The 17,777-nt window shown below is 40.5% G+C and overlaps 3 protein-coding genes across 8 annotated transcripts in view; 2 read left to right on the top strand and 1 right to left on the bottom strand.

The window, feature by feature from the left end:
- The window catches only part of rtkna (rhotekin a), a 51,431-nt gene extending 43,934 nt beyond the window's left edge, over window positions 1-7,497 (top strand). For 3 of the 5 annotated variants that reach the window (XM_067520883.1, XM_067520884.1, XM_067520885.1), the window contains exons 4-11: window positions 585-702; window positions 810-1,034; window positions 1,218-1,312; window positions 1,895-2,001; window positions 2,189-2,320; window positions 3,337-3,502; window positions 3,667-3,771; window positions 5,007-7,497. In XM_067520883.1, the coding sequence (XP_067376984.1) occupies window positions 585-702; window positions 810-1,034; window positions 1,218-1,312; window positions 1,895-2,001; window positions 2,189-2,320; window positions 3,337-3,502; window positions 3,667-3,771; window positions 5,007-5,722 (1,664 nt within the window). In that variant the 3' untranslated portion in view covers window positions 5,723-7,497. Of the gene's footprint in view, window positions 1-584; window positions 703-809; window positions 1,035-1,217; window positions 1,313-1,894; window positions 2,002-2,188; window positions 2,321-3,336; window positions 3,503-3,666; window positions 3,772-4,390; window positions 4,492-5,006 lie in introns of those variants that run through there. The other 2 variants (XM_067520886.1, XM_067520888.1) reach the window with 2 other exon arrangements.
- A 227-nt stretch (window positions 7,498-7,724) lies between these two features.
- mblac2 (metallo-beta-lactamase domain containing 2) lies at window positions 7,725-11,533 on the bottom strand. Its single transcript, XM_067520890.1, has 3 exons — window positions 10,959-11,533; window positions 8,595-8,809; window positions 7,725-8,429 (listed from the first exon to the last, which is right to left on the bottom strand). Exons 1-3 carry the CDS (start codon window positions 11,398-11,400, stop codon window positions 8,256-8,258), a joined length of 831 nt encoding a protein of 276 aa, XP_067376991.1. The 5' UTR covers window positions 11,401-11,533; the 3' UTR covers window positions 7,725-8,255.
- On the top strand, window positions 11,103-17,735 carry polr3g (polymerase (RNA) III (DNA directed) polypeptide G). Of its 2 annotated transcripts, none has more exons than XM_067520891.1 (8): window positions 11,103-11,240; window positions 12,107-12,238; window positions 15,752-15,881; window positions 16,493-16,558; window positions 16,647-16,706; window positions 16,787-16,854; window positions 17,380-17,502; window positions 17,599-17,735. In XM_067520891.1, the coding sequence occupies exons 2-8, from the start codon at window positions 12,128-12,130 to the stop codon at window positions 17,686-17,688; spliced, it is 648 nt and encodes a 215-aa protein (XP_067376992.1). In that variant the 5' UTR covers window positions 11,103-11,240; window positions 12,107-12,127; the 3' UTR covers window positions 17,689-17,735. The 2 variants fall into 2 exon arrangements, with proteins under 2 accessions (XP_067376992.1, XP_067376993.1); XM_067520892.1 differs by lacking the exon at window positions 11,103-11,240 and adding an exon at window positions 11,669-11,937.
- The last annotated feature ends 42 nt before the right edge of the window (window positions 17,736-17,777 follow it).

Below are 17,777 nucleotides of genomic sequence, written 5' to 3'. Positions count from 1 at the left end.
AGCTAAATGAGGCTATTAGTGAAGGTCATTAAGCACACTGAGAACTGAGCTCAGCTCAGGAGCCAGGGAGGAGTAAATGCTCCACTTTCACATGTCTAATAACATTTTAAGTGTTGATCTCCTACTTGGAATTATGTATTTGAATAGTAAGTGTCAATGTGCTACAGACAGGGAAGTCGATAAACATAGACACATACACAAACATAGACATTTTGTAATAACCACTGACTGCCCACAACAATTTACAAGATTACCCATAATCATAAATGAAGCACATCCAAAGGAGTATTACTGCTTCTTTGGTGTATATATAATAGAAGCAACTGCAACATTAAAGACTATTGTGTTTAAGTTTCAACCACAAAACAGTCAACAATGCATTATAGGAATTAGTAGCACAGTTAGTCATTGAGCTTCCTGAACTGAAACTAACAACAGTGGAAGTGCAGGTCATCCAGGTGGAGGATTTCTAAATTCTCAGGTCATATCCTTTTCTCTAGCCTTTCCACCACACTATTCTAGCTGATACAATTGAATAAAAGCTGTTGACAAATCTAAGAGAATCTGGTGTTTTCCTTTTGTAGAGCTTCATCGATGTGCAGTGTTCTGCCTGTTGCAGCTAGGGGGAGAGATCTTTGACACAGAGATGGTTATAGTGGATCGGACACTCACTGATATTTGTTTTGACAACACCATCGTATTGTAAGTCTGCCCCGGTACAAAAAAATCCAAATATACTGTAATACTCCCAGGAAACTCACAAATGTGACACTAATGTAATCGTGTTCATTGTGTACATCCTTTTGCAGTAGTGAAGCCAGCCCAGGTTTTGAACTCCGTGTTGAACTGTACAGTTGCTGCTCGGAGGATGACTACTCAGCGGGGAGCACACCAAGAAAACTAGCCAGTAAACTGAGCTCCTCCTTGGGCCGATCAGCTGGAAAGAAGCTTCGGGCAGCCATGGAGCCTGGACCATGTAGTCCCGTCAGCAATGGAGGGGCATCTCCTCTGCTGTTGCCCATTCCCTCTGTACCGTAAGTTTGATTTGAAATAATAGCTGGGTTACATTTTATAGCAGACAGTTTGAGTAAAGGGAGAATAGAGAGAGAAAGATATATTATAAGATTACAGCCAGACATATTTATGGAGATCGTTTTTCACTGTAAAAATGCAAAGTCAATGAATACATTTCTCTCCCTCCTCTTATGTATCGACAGAGGCCCCAAGTACCACCTCTTAGCTCATACCACCCTGTCATTGTCACACATCCAGGACAACTTTCGCACACATGACCTCACCATCTCAGGCAACGGTGAGTGGCAGCCTCCATCAGTTTGTCTTCTCACCATCTTTCTCCTTTATCTGCCAGATCAGCCATCTGTCTGTTTTTGTCCCTCTCTCACTCATCACTCCCTCACTTCTCCTCCTTACATTCTATAATAATTTGCTTTTAAATCAGCATTCTGTGCACCTTCTTCCCCCCCCTGTCTGTCCTCCCCCTCTGACAGACAGCCATTCTCAAGGTCACAGTAATAAAAGGCTGTGCTAGTGAGGTGACTGCTGTGTAAAGCTGTAATGATGTAGGCTAACAAGGGCCCAGAGCCACAGACAGACAGGCCCCTCGCGTTTTATTTACTGGCCCTTCAACCTGCTGTAAAGTTTCACTGCAACACTTCATGGCCCTCTCTGCAGCTGCCAATCTTTTATATTCATGTGCCTTGACTTGTGTGTTAAAGGGGGGCTGTGTGACGTGAGTACGACCGGTGTATCTGTGTTTGTGGGTACATATGAGTGCTGTTTACACGTGTGTGAGTTGAATTATGAATGTCATGTGAGAAAATACTTATTTAATAATAATGTTTACGTATGCCCATCTATTTCTCTCTCCCTGTAGAAGAGTGTTCTTACTGGCTGCCACTCTATGGCAGTATGTGTTGCCGCCTCGCAGCTCAGCCTCACTGTATGACCCAACAGATGATGAGCGGATGCTTGAAAGTTAAGGTAAGCCAGCAGCTTTGTATGCAGCAATGAAAGGTAACTATTTCTTTCAGGCTTTCCATATCTGTGTTTTTTTTTTGCCTTTCCTCCTCCTCTACTTCCCTCCTTTCCTGGTTATGAAGCCATCTTTTTTTTTTTATTTCACTGACTTTTATTCCACATTAAACCGATCTTTTTCTGTACCTTACAGCAGTGTGGAGGTGACCCTCAGAGTTGGACAAAAGTGTATGCAGTTCTGAAAGGAACAAGCCTTTTTTGCTACCATCGGCAAGAAGATGTGGAGGCTAATGCTGAACCAGCTTTCACCATTGCCATCAACAAGGTCAGCAAAGGAGTCATTTAAAAGTAGAAATATCTGGAATGTAGTAAAAAGCTCTGTCTCCAGAGGTTGACCCAGACAGAAAACCTACAGTTGTGTATATTTTGGAACACCTAAGGCATAGGGGGGCCTAGATAGTAAGGGGACTAGACTTGTGATTAGATTCCATTTTGAATTCCAGTTTGAGCCAACTGGCAGAACCTCAGGCAAAAATGTGAATAAATAAAAAGATCTTCTCAAAAAATCTACTAGTAAGCTGCCCTTGAGCCAGGCGTGTAGCCATCAGTTTCCCCAGTAGAGCTCCCTGGAAGCCAAGAGAAGAAAACTGGGGTCCTGTTGCCTTCTGGCATAACTGTGTTCAGCAAGGCTTTAAAAGAGCATGCATGTCAGAGCAAACAGATTTAAATTAAATGTTAAATGTTCTGTATCATTTCTCTTGTCCCTTCATTTTTCTAGGCACCAAAGTGAGAACAATCAGGTAGCCAGTCAGGTTCTCAATCATCTTATTTCCTGCGTCTGTGTCTGAGAGTTAATGCTTGTGGCGTTTCTAATTTTTTCCGCAGTGACTCATTCTTTCTTTTGTAGCCTCTGACCCTGAGCAGACATATGACCTAAAGCCAAGTCAGTCAGATCAGATCATAGCTGTATGATCCTTTTGTTAATCATCTGTCTGACAGTGAGGGAGGAGGGACGGCAGTATGAGGAGTATGTGAATGGAACAACACTGCCATCTAGTGGTCACATACACACCTAGACACATTTGGAGTAGAATGAGGCAGTGGGAATTGGGAGTCTGCACCTTTTGTTGTATAATTGCTGAAGGGAAATGGTTTGGAAGAGGACTAATTAGTAGCTTTATTAGTGAGGGCTTATTTTCAGTGGGGACTTACAATTACAATTGCCGTAATGATCACTTATTGCAGCACATAATTTTGTTCATTCAGGAGTGCTGGCATTCATTGCTGATTGTAGTCATTTCGTGGCAGATGATTGTACTCTTTGTTGCTCCCGTGTTTCAGGAGACCAGAATACGTGCGTCAGAGAAAGACCCTCACAGTAAAGTTCAGAATATCTGTATCAGTAACCATTACGGAGGTGAGGAGGTTACACACACTCTGACCACAGACAGTCGTGAGGACACACACCGGTGGATGGAAGCCTTTTGGCAACATTTCTATGACATGAGTAAGTACTTGCTCTGCTGTAACGCAGAAGGTGTCTGTGACTTACACCCACTACATATGTTACTATAGCTGCTTAAAAGACAGCACCTCAAAGCCACATACTGTTGTATAGTCTTTATCCTCTTCATGGTTCGCCAAAGGTCACACTTTGTCTCCAATATACAGGCCAGTGGAAGCAGTGCTGTGATGACTTAATGAAAATTGAGCTGCCATCGCCAAGGAAATCGGCTCCTGCCACACCAAAACAGGGCTCTCTATACCACGAAATGGGTAAGACTTCACACCAATTAAAAGATTCTTTTTGGTCATTTAAGGTTACGTAAGAAAAATAAAGGAGAAGATGGGAGAAGAAAAGATTGGGTTCACATTGCATGTGACTGTGTGTGACTTTAATTCCTTGCGTCCATGTGAATGACAGATGTCATCACAAATAAATTTTCCACTTTGATATGTCAAACTCACACTCTGCTTTACTTCTTTACTTCTCTGCAATGTAGATAGTATGGCATTATCTCTGACACGCTGACTCACTCTCTGTCTTCTGTTTCTTTTTTCCTCTTTGTCCTTTTCAATTTTCTTTGTTCCTAATCCATCGCTCCTTTGCTGTGTCTCTTTTGTCCTTTATTATTTCCTTGTGTCCTCATAAATTATTTATGATAAATGCCACATTCTTCATCACCTTTCGCTGTAAATTTTTAATGAGTGAATATTTTTTAACCTTGATTGGATTTATTTCTCTCATGCATTCATTTCCTTAATAAACACATCAACCCTTACCGCTTTCTGTTTATAACATCGTAAAACTAAATTCCACCTGTTGCACATATTCTGTCCACTCTATCCCTCTCTGTCGCCAACCTGCCTCTTGATTTTCCTAACCCCTTGGCAGCCCCTCTTGCCACACCCTCCTGTGAGGGTCTTCTGCTGCAGGATAACGCTGTGTCTGCTGAGATTCGTGCTCTGCTCTCGTCCTATTACAACGACAGGTGAAGTAACAGGAGTAGGGCTCCATATAAATGACACTGTGATAAATGTTGCAGTCCTGGGACTACAAGGTTATGACTCATCTACAGTGAAAATCTTTAAACAAATGCCATGTACTGTTCTGTCATGTATGTGTAGATTAAAGAAAATGTGTCCTTAGATAGTAAAAAAAAAAACATTTAATAACTCTGCACATATTTATATATATGTTTTAAAATCATCTTGCAACTTTTTAAAATTAACATTTAATCAATATCAGACACATCTATAAATATAAATTTCTGTCTTTCACTGAAATTGAGATATTCCTAAGTTTTGCAACAAAACTATAATAATCTTTAGGAATCTAGAAAAACATAAGAATAATAACGCTTTAGACTGAAAGGTGTACCAAATTTACTATCCAAAGATTTCCAAAATGCACAACTCAAAGAAATAATTTTAAACTGTTGGGAAAAAAATCTTTTTTAAAAAAAAACTTCTGCAGCAGTATAATGTTTTTTGCTGCATCTCTTCTTCAGTTATTGAGTCATCTGATGACCTCAGCAGCACTGTGTCAGACACCCTGGCACGGAGAATGCAGGAGCTGGAGCTACGCAGCCAGCTAGGCACCTCCACAACCTGGATGTCCGTGTTTGAGGAGAACAACCCAACAAGCGCTGGTCGCTCTCGTCCCTGTACTTCTCATCTATTGTGCCACAGCCCCTGTACCCCTCATCGGCTTCCCCGGAGCCCTGTGAGCCCTCATCGTTGCCCACAGCTGGGTCTGCTGTCCTCAGATGCAAGTCTAACATCAGACAGTGATAGCCACTGCAGCACCAGTCCCTGCTCTCACCATCACGGCTGGCCCGAGCATTCTTCAAACTTCTCTCTTTTTTCATCTCCCCCCTCTCGTCTGAGGCCACGTACTCTATCGTTGGATGCTAAGCTCAGCACTCTTCGAGGGAAGGGGTACGGAGGAGGGGGAACCTACCAATGCCCTTGCCAGCAACCTCCCTCCACGCTGCTTACCCCTCTCCCTATCTCCTCTCGTTCTCCTCTGTCGCAGCGCAGCACACAGACTACACTCTCCTGCTCCAGCTCCACCTCCAGCAACAGCTCCAGCAACAGTGAGGGCAGCCACAGCCCAGAATCTTCTGAAGGAGCCCCCTTCTCAAGGCCCTCACCGGCTCGACGCAGCCTCAGGAACCTCAGGGCCAGACTTGATCCTCGCAACTGGCTCCAGAGTCAAGTGTGAACTTATGTCCTGGCAGACATTTTAGGCTGGCCTTAAGGCAAGAGTGCACATTAAAACCAGTTTTTAGGCTATATGCTAGACCACATGTATGGCCCTGAGGAGGGTAAGCTGCCTCTAGCCTGCCTCCTGGTTGAGGATGGATTTTTAAAGACTGGAATGATTTCTAAATGACAGGCGACAATCACTGCACATGACTCTGCATGTTATTGGGTTGCCACAATTTTTAAGATGGTCCAAAACTGAATGGAGGGTACTCTGTTTGCTTTAAAAAAATATGGTGATGCTGCTTGGAAGAAAGCGACGCTAAGAGCTGATAGACATGCCACACGAGGCCTCCTCTCTGTCTTTGGAAACTAATTCTGAAACTGGAAAAGGATCTGTTTTGTCCTCTGCATCGGCCGTCCTGGCCAAACAAGTATAGTATTAAGATCCTATGTATTAATGCACTAGACTGTATGTTTCTCGTTTGTATTTTATTAATAAAGGTTTGCAGAGCTTATTCTACGAGAGCCAGTGAGCATGTGGAAAGATAAACATGCAAGACGAACGTAGGTATAATCAATCAAGTTTGCAAATGTTTTTAGCTGTTAAGCGTGAATGGATGGGTTGATGTTGATGTTGATCACCTGTACTGTGATATCTACTTCGGTGTACTGATCTAATTATTCAAACATCCAATGATCTTTGTGGTTCTCCTAAAATTACTATGCACCATCTTTTATTTTGTTTTTTTGCATGTTATCATTAACTACTTGAGATCATTTTAACAATGAATCTGGTGAAAGCTTAACACAATGCAAGTGCTCATACTTACTGTACTGGTAATTACTGTGACCTCTTCAGGGTAAAATTCTGAGCTTTTACTTTTACTATTTTGTGCACACTGTCGAATGGTTGTCATCAGAAGTGGGTAATGGATCCTCCTTAACATAGAACCAACACAATAATAAAGTAAAATTAACCAAAGTATTACTGAAAACTGAAGCCATACTTAAATTTCTGCTACATTGCTTTACTACGGTATTGTGGGATTTTACTGGATCATGATTCCTGCTTGTGGAAGGTCTGTATAAAATGTGAAACGTCCATCAATCTGTTATTAAGTAACACAGAAAGACAGCTTGGAAATTATTTAATGGTGGTTGTGTTTTTGAACACCTATGAAATTAAGTACCTATATCTGGAGTTAGTAGTTAAGTCATAATCAGAGAAACAAAAAAAATGGTTGGTTTAAACTGCCAGCTGTATTTTTTATGTAACTTGCTGTCATTTAGGAACTTCACAGCAGTTACTTGTCACAAGAAAACTGAATCAAATCTTGTAGGAGAGTGTGTCTCTGTTGGTGCAGTAAAGTGTCTTCTTTATTGTCTGTCTTGTTTACTGTCGATTTGGTTAACAGTTTCTGGCTCAAAACTCGGGCAGCCATTTTTACTAAGGTTTAAAACTGTCAAATGCTTGAAAAATGGCATTTGTTACTGTAAATTAATTTGTATAAGTTAAATAAACCTCTTCTCTTTTTTGTTACATTATTAATTTGGTATAAATACAGTTATATTGATACCTGATAATCATAATATAAACAGATGACTTTCAGATTGTTTAACTGTTAAGAAAAGATAACATTGAATGTTATAACATTGCAAGAGTTTTCCTTGTTAGCAGGCTTTTTGTTCTGCATGTATGCCATCATAGAAGGCAAACTTAAAATGAAAAATGTGGAAATCTAATGTTTGAATAATATAATATTAATTATAATAAATGTTTTATCAATCCTACAGTCCAAAGACATGCACGTTTGATGAATTGTCTGTCTGTGAATATCTATGTGTTGGCCCTGAAACAGCCTGGCAATCTTTCCAGTGTGTACCCTGCCATTTTTCCAATGACAGCTGGGATAGGCTACAGCCCCCCTTGAAGCTAAACAGGATATGCAGTTAAGATAATAAATGAAGGGATAAATAAGCTGCAGACAGTATATGTAAATTAGAAACAGCACAACAGGTAGATAGAACAGAGGTTTAATTTTCAATATTTCAGTTGCAAAGCTGTATATATTTCAATAGTACAAAGCACTCTACAAACACAGGAGGTAGTTGACACTGAGTCTTCACTGAGCATTGTAATATGCATAGAGAAATACTATGGCCGTACTGACTGTTTCAAATGTCTCAGTAGAGATCCTGAAGCTCCTTGCTTTCTGTTTGTAGTACAGAGCTGTACCATTGTTGTGCTATTAAAACTTTAGTTTCAGTATCTGTTTAAAGTATAAAAAAACTACAATATTCAGACCATATACATAATCATATTTAAGAGAATGATACTAATAATTGCTTTACATTATATGCTTCATATGATGTTGATTACTGACCCTAAAAGAGCATTCAACTCAAAGTTTGGCAATTCTATGACTTCTGTTAGATTAGATTAGTAAATGAACAGTAACAGTCTCTTCCCTTCTCATCCTCTTTCAGGTCCTCAATAATTAAATTTTTTTGTGCACTTGTTCCGTATCAAGCTCAATGATCCCCTCTGATTAACAGGCACTCCTTGGGTTGAACATCCGCAGTGCCACCCCAGCCAAAGCACTCCAGGCAAATGTGGAGAACTTTGCAGGGCACGTTCCTGCTCTGCTGATATAAGTGGATGCAATCCGATGAAGCCGCTTGGCGCCAAATGTGTTGTAGTGTCCTGGGAGAACTTGGTCAACCTGAAAGTCGTACTTCTGCTTAATATCATTAATGCTCAGTGCAAAAAACATACACATTTCAAAGACATGAATACATAACAAATGTATTTTAATTATAAATGTAATATATTTTAGATAGTTGGAATGGATGCAGAAAAGTTCAGTTGATCTTTGTTGTAGTGTTACCTGTTCGCTATCCACCAACCCCACCAGACGCTCACAACTGCTGATGTAGTCACTGACGCGGCTGTAAGGCAGCCAGTCAATCATAGAACCATCATATACTACATCTCCACTGAAGAGCAGCTTATTGTCTCGATCGTGGAGGCAGATGCTGCCCCGTGAGTGACCAGGCATGTGGAGCACCGTCAGCTGTCTGTTACCCAAGTTGATGACATCTCCTAGAGAAAAAGAGGCAGAGATAGTATCATATATTTTGTATTCAATTCAAGTCAATTCAGCTTTATTTATATTGCCCCAATTCATAACAAAGTCATCTCAAGGCACTTTACTTAATAAATTCAAGGCTATAAAGATGTATAGAGAAATCCCTACAAATCCCCTCTGAGCAAGCCTTAGGCAACAGTGGAGAGGAAAAACTTTTAAAAGTAGAGAGGGTGTCGGCCTCCCGAATCTACACTGTTTCCACAGGAGAGGAGCTTGATAGCTAAAGGATCTGCCTCCCATTCTACCTTTTGAAATTCTGGGAACCAAAAGTAGGCCTGCATTCTGAGATCTAAAGAGTCTATTGGGATAATATGGTATTGTGAGCTCTTTTAGATATGATGGAGCTTGACCCTTTAGAGCTTTACATGTAAGAAACGTAAAGGACAGATCCTGGTCAAAAATAACTGAGGCTCCTTGCAGTAGTATTGGGGGCCAGAATTACACCATCTTTGCAACAGTTTGTAACAATATGGTTTGACAGCATATTTCTTACGCACTTTAGGTCAAAATATTATGATTTCAGTTTTTCCAGAGTTTAGAAGTAGGAAATCGTGGGACATTCAGGCCATTATGTCTTGTAGCCATGCCTGAAGTTTGATTAATTGATTTTTTTCATCTGGTTGGATAGATAGATATAACTGGGCATCATAATCAAATTTATGGAGTGTTTTCTAATGTTGTTTTGTGTATTCATTCACACAAACAAGCAAGTTCAACCTAATAACTCAATATTCACCCCATTCCTATATTGCTCATAATTTGCCTAGTTGGAATCAAGCCAGGGTGATGTTTTTCACATGTCACCTCATTTAACCTCGATGTGAAAACTCTGGGACATTCAGTATGTTATGTATTTGGTCCATGCTTGGTGTAAGTTGCACAGTGAGACAGGAGGAAACTGAAACTGACACAACAAGCAATGACATATTCCACCTGCAGCAGTGGCTCTGACACAGCAGAACAAGTGTATTGATCAACGGTGCAGAACACAAGAATATTAAATAGGATTGAAAGTAAAATCCAGTCCAGAGACAAACAACAACAATGGTTGCCCCAAATGCAACATCTTCTGTGTAAAATGTATACTGAAACGAATATAAATTCTATATTCTAAAGGTGCAGAATATGATTTCAATCTACTGAATGATTTGGTGTGTGTCTGCCAAAAGTATGGTGACAATCTAAATCTGTGCTGTGAGGTTATCTATGAGGTGCTTTTTCACACTAAGTGTAAATCCAGTCTCCTGCATTTTCTTTGGATTTTACTTCGAAGTAATAGATCAAAGTCAGCTAAAAATAGAGCTACTCTACTAATACGGATGAGAATAAGAACAGTAGCTGCCAGAACAAACTAACAAAAGACGATTTATTCCTGTCACACTCTCAGTGCAGTTTGCTGTGGGTGGGCTTGGCAAATTACCAGTCTATGCACTATTTACATTGGTCATGTTAATAAGACAGAGAGCAATGTACCCCCCATGTCTTTATTCACTTAATATTATACAAAATACAAACTTTTATTATGTGATGCCAATGCAGAGTTCAACCACAGGAATTGAAAAGGTTAAGAAATAACAAAAAATAGTTTATGCCTATGTTGGAATCTTTAATGACCAATAAAGAGATGCTCTTTTCTTGCACTGCTGGCTTCTCTGTATGAAGATGACCATGTCAGGGTAATAAGGTATTACAGTACCTTGTCTTCACACTCCCTCAGCCCCATACAGTCCATGGATGTCTTATAAGAGTTGAGTTATTGTAATATTTGAGAGGGTCTAAGGTTAGGGCAAAGGGGCCAAGCGATGCATTGAGCAAATAAATGTCTTTACATAGGAAGATAAACATGTGTGTTATCATGAAGCCAGTCATTTTTGGAGTTCTGCCAAATTATCTGTGTGGGAATATCTCCTTGTGGAGACTGAAATTATTCCGCATAACGTTAGATCAAATTGTGCACAGTATTTACAACTAGAGTGGAGGCGCACCCATTAAAAACCCTCTAATGGTATCGACCGTGATGCTTGTCGGACAGACGCATTGAAACCTTGCCACCATTCATTTGATCTCTGATGTCCTACCACAAAAGCAGCCTCTCCGACCTACCCTCCTGCAGTATGTGTGTGGGCTGCACAGCCTTGACTTTATACTGCCTTGCCCTCCATCCTGGACTGGGAGAAACTGTTATCTCCCTGTCGCTGAGCCAGGTGACCGTCTCGAAGTTGTCTCCGTTGGCCAGGGCATCGACCTCGGCGCTGTGGACGCCCACCTGCTGGAACTGATGTAGACCACCCGAGTGGTCGAAGTGGGCGTGGGTGGCGATGGCCAGCAGCGGGTTCTTCCTCTGCGGATCTTTGCCAAGCAGTCCCTTAGCGTCGATGTAGTCTGGTAAGCTCCTCAAGCCCAAACCAGTGTCTATCACCACGTCCTGGTGTGTGCCGCGGAGCAGCCAGATGTTAGCCCGGTTCTCTGACTGGAAGAATCGCTCCTGGATCCAGAAAAGTCCGTCTCCGAGCGATTTGTGCGCGTACCAGTCGGTTGCAGACATCCCAGTTCATGCACTTGTCGAAGGGCGCTGCTGTGGGTGCTGTGAAGCGAGGTGGCTTTGTAGCGGAGATTTGGTAGTAGCCTTCTGGCTAAAGGTGATATGTTTTCATTGAGGTTGATGTGGTGAATTAGCTGACCCGCCCTTGTAGGAGGAGAGAGCGCTCATTGGGCGAACGGGGGAGCAACGACATTCTAAATCGCGCTGCTATTGGCTAGAATGAAGGGACGTGTGGTCCAACGTCACGTGGGGTGGGGCGAGTTAAAGCCACATTTACGCATCCTGCAGAGTGTAGTGTGCACACACCGGCATTAGCCCCTTTAGCAAAGCGTTACAGAGCTTGATTAGGTTAATAAGTATGTTTAGTGATTTGATTCGTTAGTTTATGTGGCGGACAACAATTCAGAAACCGCAGTTGAACGTTGTTGACTCAAAAAGTGAAAACATTCACTAAATGCAGCTGTGTAAGTTGCAATAAAGTGTAGATCCCTCTAGGACTTTACGTGTCCACAATAAGAGCAACGTACTAAAAGTCCCCTAGTGAGTATTACAGCTTACTGTATGTGTTGACCTGTCTGACCTGAATGTGTTGACAAATGTAGCATCGTAAGGAGCATGACAACCAGTCGATGAAAGCTGTGGTGTATTTGTCGTGTCAACACCGGATGATAGTGGAGCTGACTGAAGACATGTGGACTTTGTTCCGCAGGTACCCAGGACGCTTGCAGCCATGGCGGCCAGGGGTCGTGGAATAGCAGCTTTTACCTTCAATGTTGAGGCTCTGGGCATCGGCAGGGGCAGCATGCCAGAAGCCAGGGTGGGGCCCAGTCCTCTGTTTCCAGTAAGTATCACTCTCTCTCTCGCTCACACACAAATGCAGAGATCCCAACATGACTTATCTGTAGGCTATTTGTTTAAATGTGTGTCATTCACTTATTTAAAAGCCATGTCTCTTTCCAGAGCATCCTCTGGTACAACAACAATCAGTTCCTAAAGCATACATCAGATAGTTAAAGTATTTTTGCCCTTTGAGTGCCCAATCATTCACGTTATTACTGCTCTTTAGTAATAAAGTGAATGATTGACAGTATGCAGTGATTAAGGATTAGTGGGTACAATCTGCACATTTAGAGTATCTCCATACTCCAAAGTATATAGTATTGTCTGCAATCATTTCAGAAAGTATTCACAACCCTTCATGTTTTGTGCCATTGTACATTTTATTTTCAATTTGTGCCCTTCAGTCTACACACAATAATCCACGATGACAAAGTGAAAACGACTGTTACATTTTCACATATAAATTCCTTTTGACAGTTTATAAGTCTCTGCAAGCTTCTCAAACAGCACCTGGATTTAGGCAGTCTATCAAGCTCTTATTGGCAGATCTATGTAGTACGAATGGAAAGCATCTGTGAGCTGCCACATTCAGTTATCACCACCGATGTTCTATGTGGTTTGCACATGGTGAAGCAGTTCTACTTCATCCAGTTTCTCCATTGCCTTCTGAAGCTCTGTTGGAGGGACCATAGGTTTCCTGGTTACTTACTTCAATATTTTATTATGGCACTTTGGCTGGACAGGTAACTTAAGGAAGAGTACTGGTGGTTTCAGGCTTATCCCAACTACACACACACAACTACAAATATTGAGGACACTTTTCACCTGGGAACACTCGAAGCTCTAATAGTGGTTTTATATTTTTGCTGTGATTTCTGCCTCTCTAATATCCATCACAGTGATCTTCATCATGGCTTTATTATTTTTTTCCCTGACATACAGTGTTAATTGTTTGGCTAGACTGTATTTAATCAATTCAGTTTGTCTTTTGTGGACTTTTGTGGAGGAAAATAAATATTGAAGCAACCAGGATGTACCTGACCACAATTGAGTGGTGTTATGAGTGTATTTTTTAATTTGCTAAATTGCAAAATCCTTAAAATACTTGTTTCCCTTTGTAATTTTTTTTTTGTGTGTAGATTGAAGGGCTATATTGCATTTTTTTATTTTAAAATAAATTTACACAGCAGTGATGTAAAGAATGTGATGGAGTCATTTCTGAAATAATTGTACATGACCATGATCAGAGCGATATAGTGGTACGTATTTTCAAACAACTTAATCCGTCTTTACTGGTCACAAGTCACAAATATCAACAATCAACTGGTCGTGATCTATCATGTTTATTCTAACACACTCTAAGTGGGGAAAAGTAAAGGCAACACTATGCTTCTGATATTACTAAATATTTGTATTTACAAAACACAGTGTTTCTTTACTAGTACAATACTGTATCGACAAGTTTCTTGTAATAGTTTTATATCCTGTCCCCTTTTCAGAGTATTGGCTAGGCACTGAAATGAGGAAAATGAAACAGAACAAAGAGTAGAAGAGGTGACTGGTGTGGAACAGGAAGTAAAAAAGATTAGTAAAGTGTGGAGTGAGGAGGGAGTTGAAGAGGGTGAACAGTGGATAACAGTTGGTCCTGATGGCATACCTGGGGAGAATCTTGGAGAGTGATAGGATGCCAGAGGAATGGAGCAGAGGTGTACTGGTGCCTATTTTTAAGAACAAGGTAGATGTGCAGAGCTGTGGCAGCTACAGAGGAATAAAGCTGATAAGCCAAACAATGAAGTTGTGAAAAAGAGTAGTGGAAGCTGGGCTAAGGGCAGAGGTGAGCATTTGTGAACAGCAATATAGTTTAATCCCAGGAGTCCAACGATTGCAGTATTTGCTTAGAGGATGCTTATGGAGAAGTACGGAGAGGGTCATAGGGAGTTGCATTGTGTCTTCGTAGATTTAGAGAAAGCGTATGACAGGGTGCAGAGAGAGGAGCTCTCTGGAGTCTCGAGTGGCAGAGAAGTATGTTAGAGTGGTGCAGGACATGTGTGAGAGCTGTAAGACCGTGGAGAGGTGTGCTGTAGGTGTGACACAGGAGTTCAAGGTGGAGGTGGGTCTGCATCAAGGATCGGCTCTGAGCCCCTTCTTGTTTGCTCTGGTGATGGACAGACTGGCAGATGAGGTTAGACAGGAATCTCCGTTGACTATGATGTTTGCAGATGACACTGTGATCTGTAGTGAGAGCAGGGAGCAGGTGGAGGAACATCTATCGAGGTGGAGGTCTGTTCTGGAAAACAGAGGAATGAAGCTTAGCTGCAGCAAAACAGAATACATGTGTGTGAATGAGAGGGACCCAGGTGGAACTGTGAAGTTACAGGGAGCAGAGGTGAAGAAAGTGCAGGACTTTAACTACTTAGGGTCAACGGTTCAGAGCAGCAAAGAGTGTGGAAAAGAGGTGAAGAGGCAAGTGCAAGCAGGTTGGAACGGGTGGAGAAAAGTGTCAGGTGTGTTCTTTGATAAAAGAGTATCAGTGACAATGAAAGGAAAGGTGTACAAGACGGTGGGGAGACCATTGATGTTATTTAGCTTAGAGACAGTGGCACTGAAGAAAAGACAGGAGGCAGAGCTGGAGGTAGCAGAACTTAAGATGTTGAGGTTCTCTTTGGGAGTGATGAGGATGGACAGGATCAGGAATGAGGACATCAGAGGGACAGCTCATGTTAGATGTTTTGGAGATAAAGGCCAGATTGATGTGGTTTCAACATGTTCAGAGGAGAAACTATGAATATATCTGTAGAAGGATGCTGAGGGTGGAGCTGCCAGGCAAGAGGTCTAGAGAAGACCAAAGAGGAGATTTATGGATGTTGTGAGACATAACATGAAGTTAGTTGGTGTGAGAGAAGAGGATGCAGAGGGTAGAGTTAGAGGGAGGCACATGATTCGCTGTGGCGACCCCTGAAAGGGAACCGCCAAAAGGAAAAGACAAAGGCAATGCACTGAAACATCTTATGCTAAACCTTTCCTGTACTGTAACCTTCGTGTATACATTTCTGAATGTTCTGATTATGGAGCCCAATTAAAATGAGAACAATGAGATTATGGTCTGGGATTGTTGTCCTAAGTTATGTCCACTGACTTGTTGTAAAGGACCACAAAGGACACACAGTAAGTTCAACATGCTATGATTGCATTTTTATAGTATAGTAAATGTTCATCACTTTTGTTGGGCATGCTGCAAGTATCACTGAAAACTTAAAAATTTAGTGCTGCTACTGTAGAGTAATTCACTATAAACAGTAGATGTAATTGCACTTATGTCAATTAAAACTAAAATGTAACCTGATAAAGAAAAACAATGGCAGGAAAATTTGTGTCTCAATATATTTTTAATATGCCGCCACATCGGTTCTACAGTGTAAAACACTGGCAGACATATACATCTACTGTATAAAAAATAAACTTAAATATTATACTCATTGTTATTGTTTTGCATTGATGAATTAACCCTTTCCAGACCACAGATTATAAACCTGTTCCACTAAAAGCTGGCGAGGATGAAGATTACATGCTGGCCCTGAAACAGGAGATGAGGGGAACAATGCAGCGGTTGCCATGCAACATCAGGCCTCAGTCCAATAAAGCAGGTAAAGAGGAAAGTGGTGCATTAGAAAGCTGACATCTGATAGAAATGCTATCGCAAGACAATTGGCTGCTGTAGGTGAGGATAATGCAGCACTTACTGTAGGAACTGAAACTTTTCATTAGGGTCATGTCTGGGAAAAGGAGAAAAAGGTGGATCTATGGCTGAAATATTAGGTTATATGTGTTATTTGTCTGACTTAATTATTTCTATGGTCTTTTAGAGTTTCCTTGAACATAAAGTAGCAAAATATAACTAGAACTGGTACATTTTTATTTCTTCAGAGTCTTGCCTGAATGTTTTCAGCTGTATAATTGTGTATAAGTATTTCATAAAAGTGTTTAGTACTCACATAATTTTATATGCGATGGAGTTGAGAGATCATATCTACAACAATCTATAACTATTACTCATTGTGTTCGGGATTGGCACATAATTCTATACTCCAAACATATCAAACTATGATTTACAGATGTGGTTACAACACATTTGTAGCAAACGGTGTCTTTTTTTCACACGTTACTCTAACTGCAAAATGTCCTATGGAATTGAATTGAGACCGAATTATTTATTAAGACAAACCTTGTTTTTTGTTGTTGTTTTTACATAAACTAGAAGTAGAGAAATACACAGAGAGATACCTGAAACAAAACCAGTTGGAGGATGAGGAATGGACTCCAGGTATTTGAATACCACATTGCCATGAGATTCCAAATGTAAGGAAAATATGGAAAATAATGTACTGCATGTACTATTCTTCATATTTCAGACTGGAACCTCTTACCAAGAGAACTGATGCCCCAAAAGAAAAAAACTTGTGCTAAAGCAGGTATATTAAAGCTATTATGTATTCCATGAGATTCCACAGAATAAGTCTGAGATTAAAGACAAAATGCATCGATCCAACAGGTACAAAGAAGAAAAAAACTCTGAGGGTGTCAAGCAAAATCAAAGGGGACATGCTGAGTAAATTAGATGTAAGCTTCTCTTCACTTGTTTTTGTGTTCAGACTCTGATCACATGTACTGCTGATTTTGTCTTGATGCAGTCTATCAAGAGCTAAAGATGAAATTGTACTTACAATAGCAAGAAAAAGTGAATGAACAGAAACGCTGTGCTTTAGTTAATAATATGCAAACAATCATAATGTTTAATGTCTTTATGGACATTAACACATACCTTGTAACCACCTGTAGCAACAATATCCTCAAATGACAATGTCATGTAGCTGTGAATCAGACCTCTAAAACTTTCAGGAGGGATTTGGGACCATTCTTTCACAAAAAACTGCTTCATTTGCTTTTTCCAGCAAATTGCAAATCATGTACTTTTGTGACATTTGTCACTTAAAGATTTAGCCAAATTTTAAGACAAATGTATCCAGATAAGTTCAAAGTTTTTATTTACTTTTTCTTGCTACTAATCAAACATTGTGGGAAATATTTCAAAGCTGGCAAGTGTTTTTTCTTTTCTTTTTTTTCATTAAATCATGTCAATTTAAGGAACTGGCAAAGCAAGATGATGGAAACACTGAAAAATCTGATGATGAAACTGAAAAGAAAACAGGGAAAGAGGATGAAGAGGAAGAAATTGAAGAGGAATATGATGAAGAGGACATTGAAGAAGTAAGATCAGAAATCTTCATCAACAAAATATATCTTTTACCTGGTAAATTTGTAAGATTCAGTGGTATTACTGTATGTTCTTTTGTTCTTGTATAGGAGAATGACTACATTGACAGCTATTTTGACAATGGTGAAGATTTTGCTGCTGACAGTGATGACAATATGGATGGTGAAGCAACATACTGAGTTTCTTTTGTTTAAATATTGTAGATAAGTTACAGTTGGATTTTTTTTCCTGCTTTGTTTTCACTGTTATCTTGAAGCAAGGTTTCCAT

This window comes from Channa argus, chromosome 11 (genome assembly GCF_033026475.1).
Source record: "Channa argus isolate prfri chromosome 11, Channa argus male v1.0, whole genome shotgun sequence".
Classification (NCBI taxonomy): domain Eukaryota; kingdom Metazoa; phylum Chordata; class Actinopteri; order Anabantiformes; family Channidae; genus Channa; species Channa argus.
This window is presented reverse-complemented; position numbering and strand designations above follow the sequence as displayed.

Bases quoted from the DNA above. Each gene is read 5' to 3' on its own strand.
- mblac2 (XM_067520890.1), bottom strand. From the start codon at position 11,400: ATGTCTGCAACCGACTGGTACGCGCACAAATCGCTCGGAGACGGACTT. The intron at 8,810-10,958 runs GTAGGTCGGAGA...CTTTTTCTCTAG, and splicing joins CACACACATACTGCAGGAGG to GAGATGTCATCAACTTGGGT. The intron at 8,430-8,594 runs GTAACACTACAA...TACGACTTTCAG, and splicing joins GGTTGGTGGATAGCGAACAG to GTTGACCAAGTTCTCCCAGG.
- polr3g (XM_067520891.1), top strand. From the start codon at position 12,128: ATGGCGGCCAGGGGTCGTGGAATAGCAGCTTTTACCTTCAATGTTGAG. The intron at 16,707-16,786 runs GTATATTAAAGC...TCGATCCAACAG, and splicing joins AAAAACTTGTGCTAAAGCAG to GTACAAAGAAGAAAAAAACT. The intron at 16,855-17,379 runs GTAAGCTTCTCT...TGTCAATTTAAG, and splicing joins ACATGCTGAGTAAATTAGAT to GAACTGGCAAAGCAAGATGA.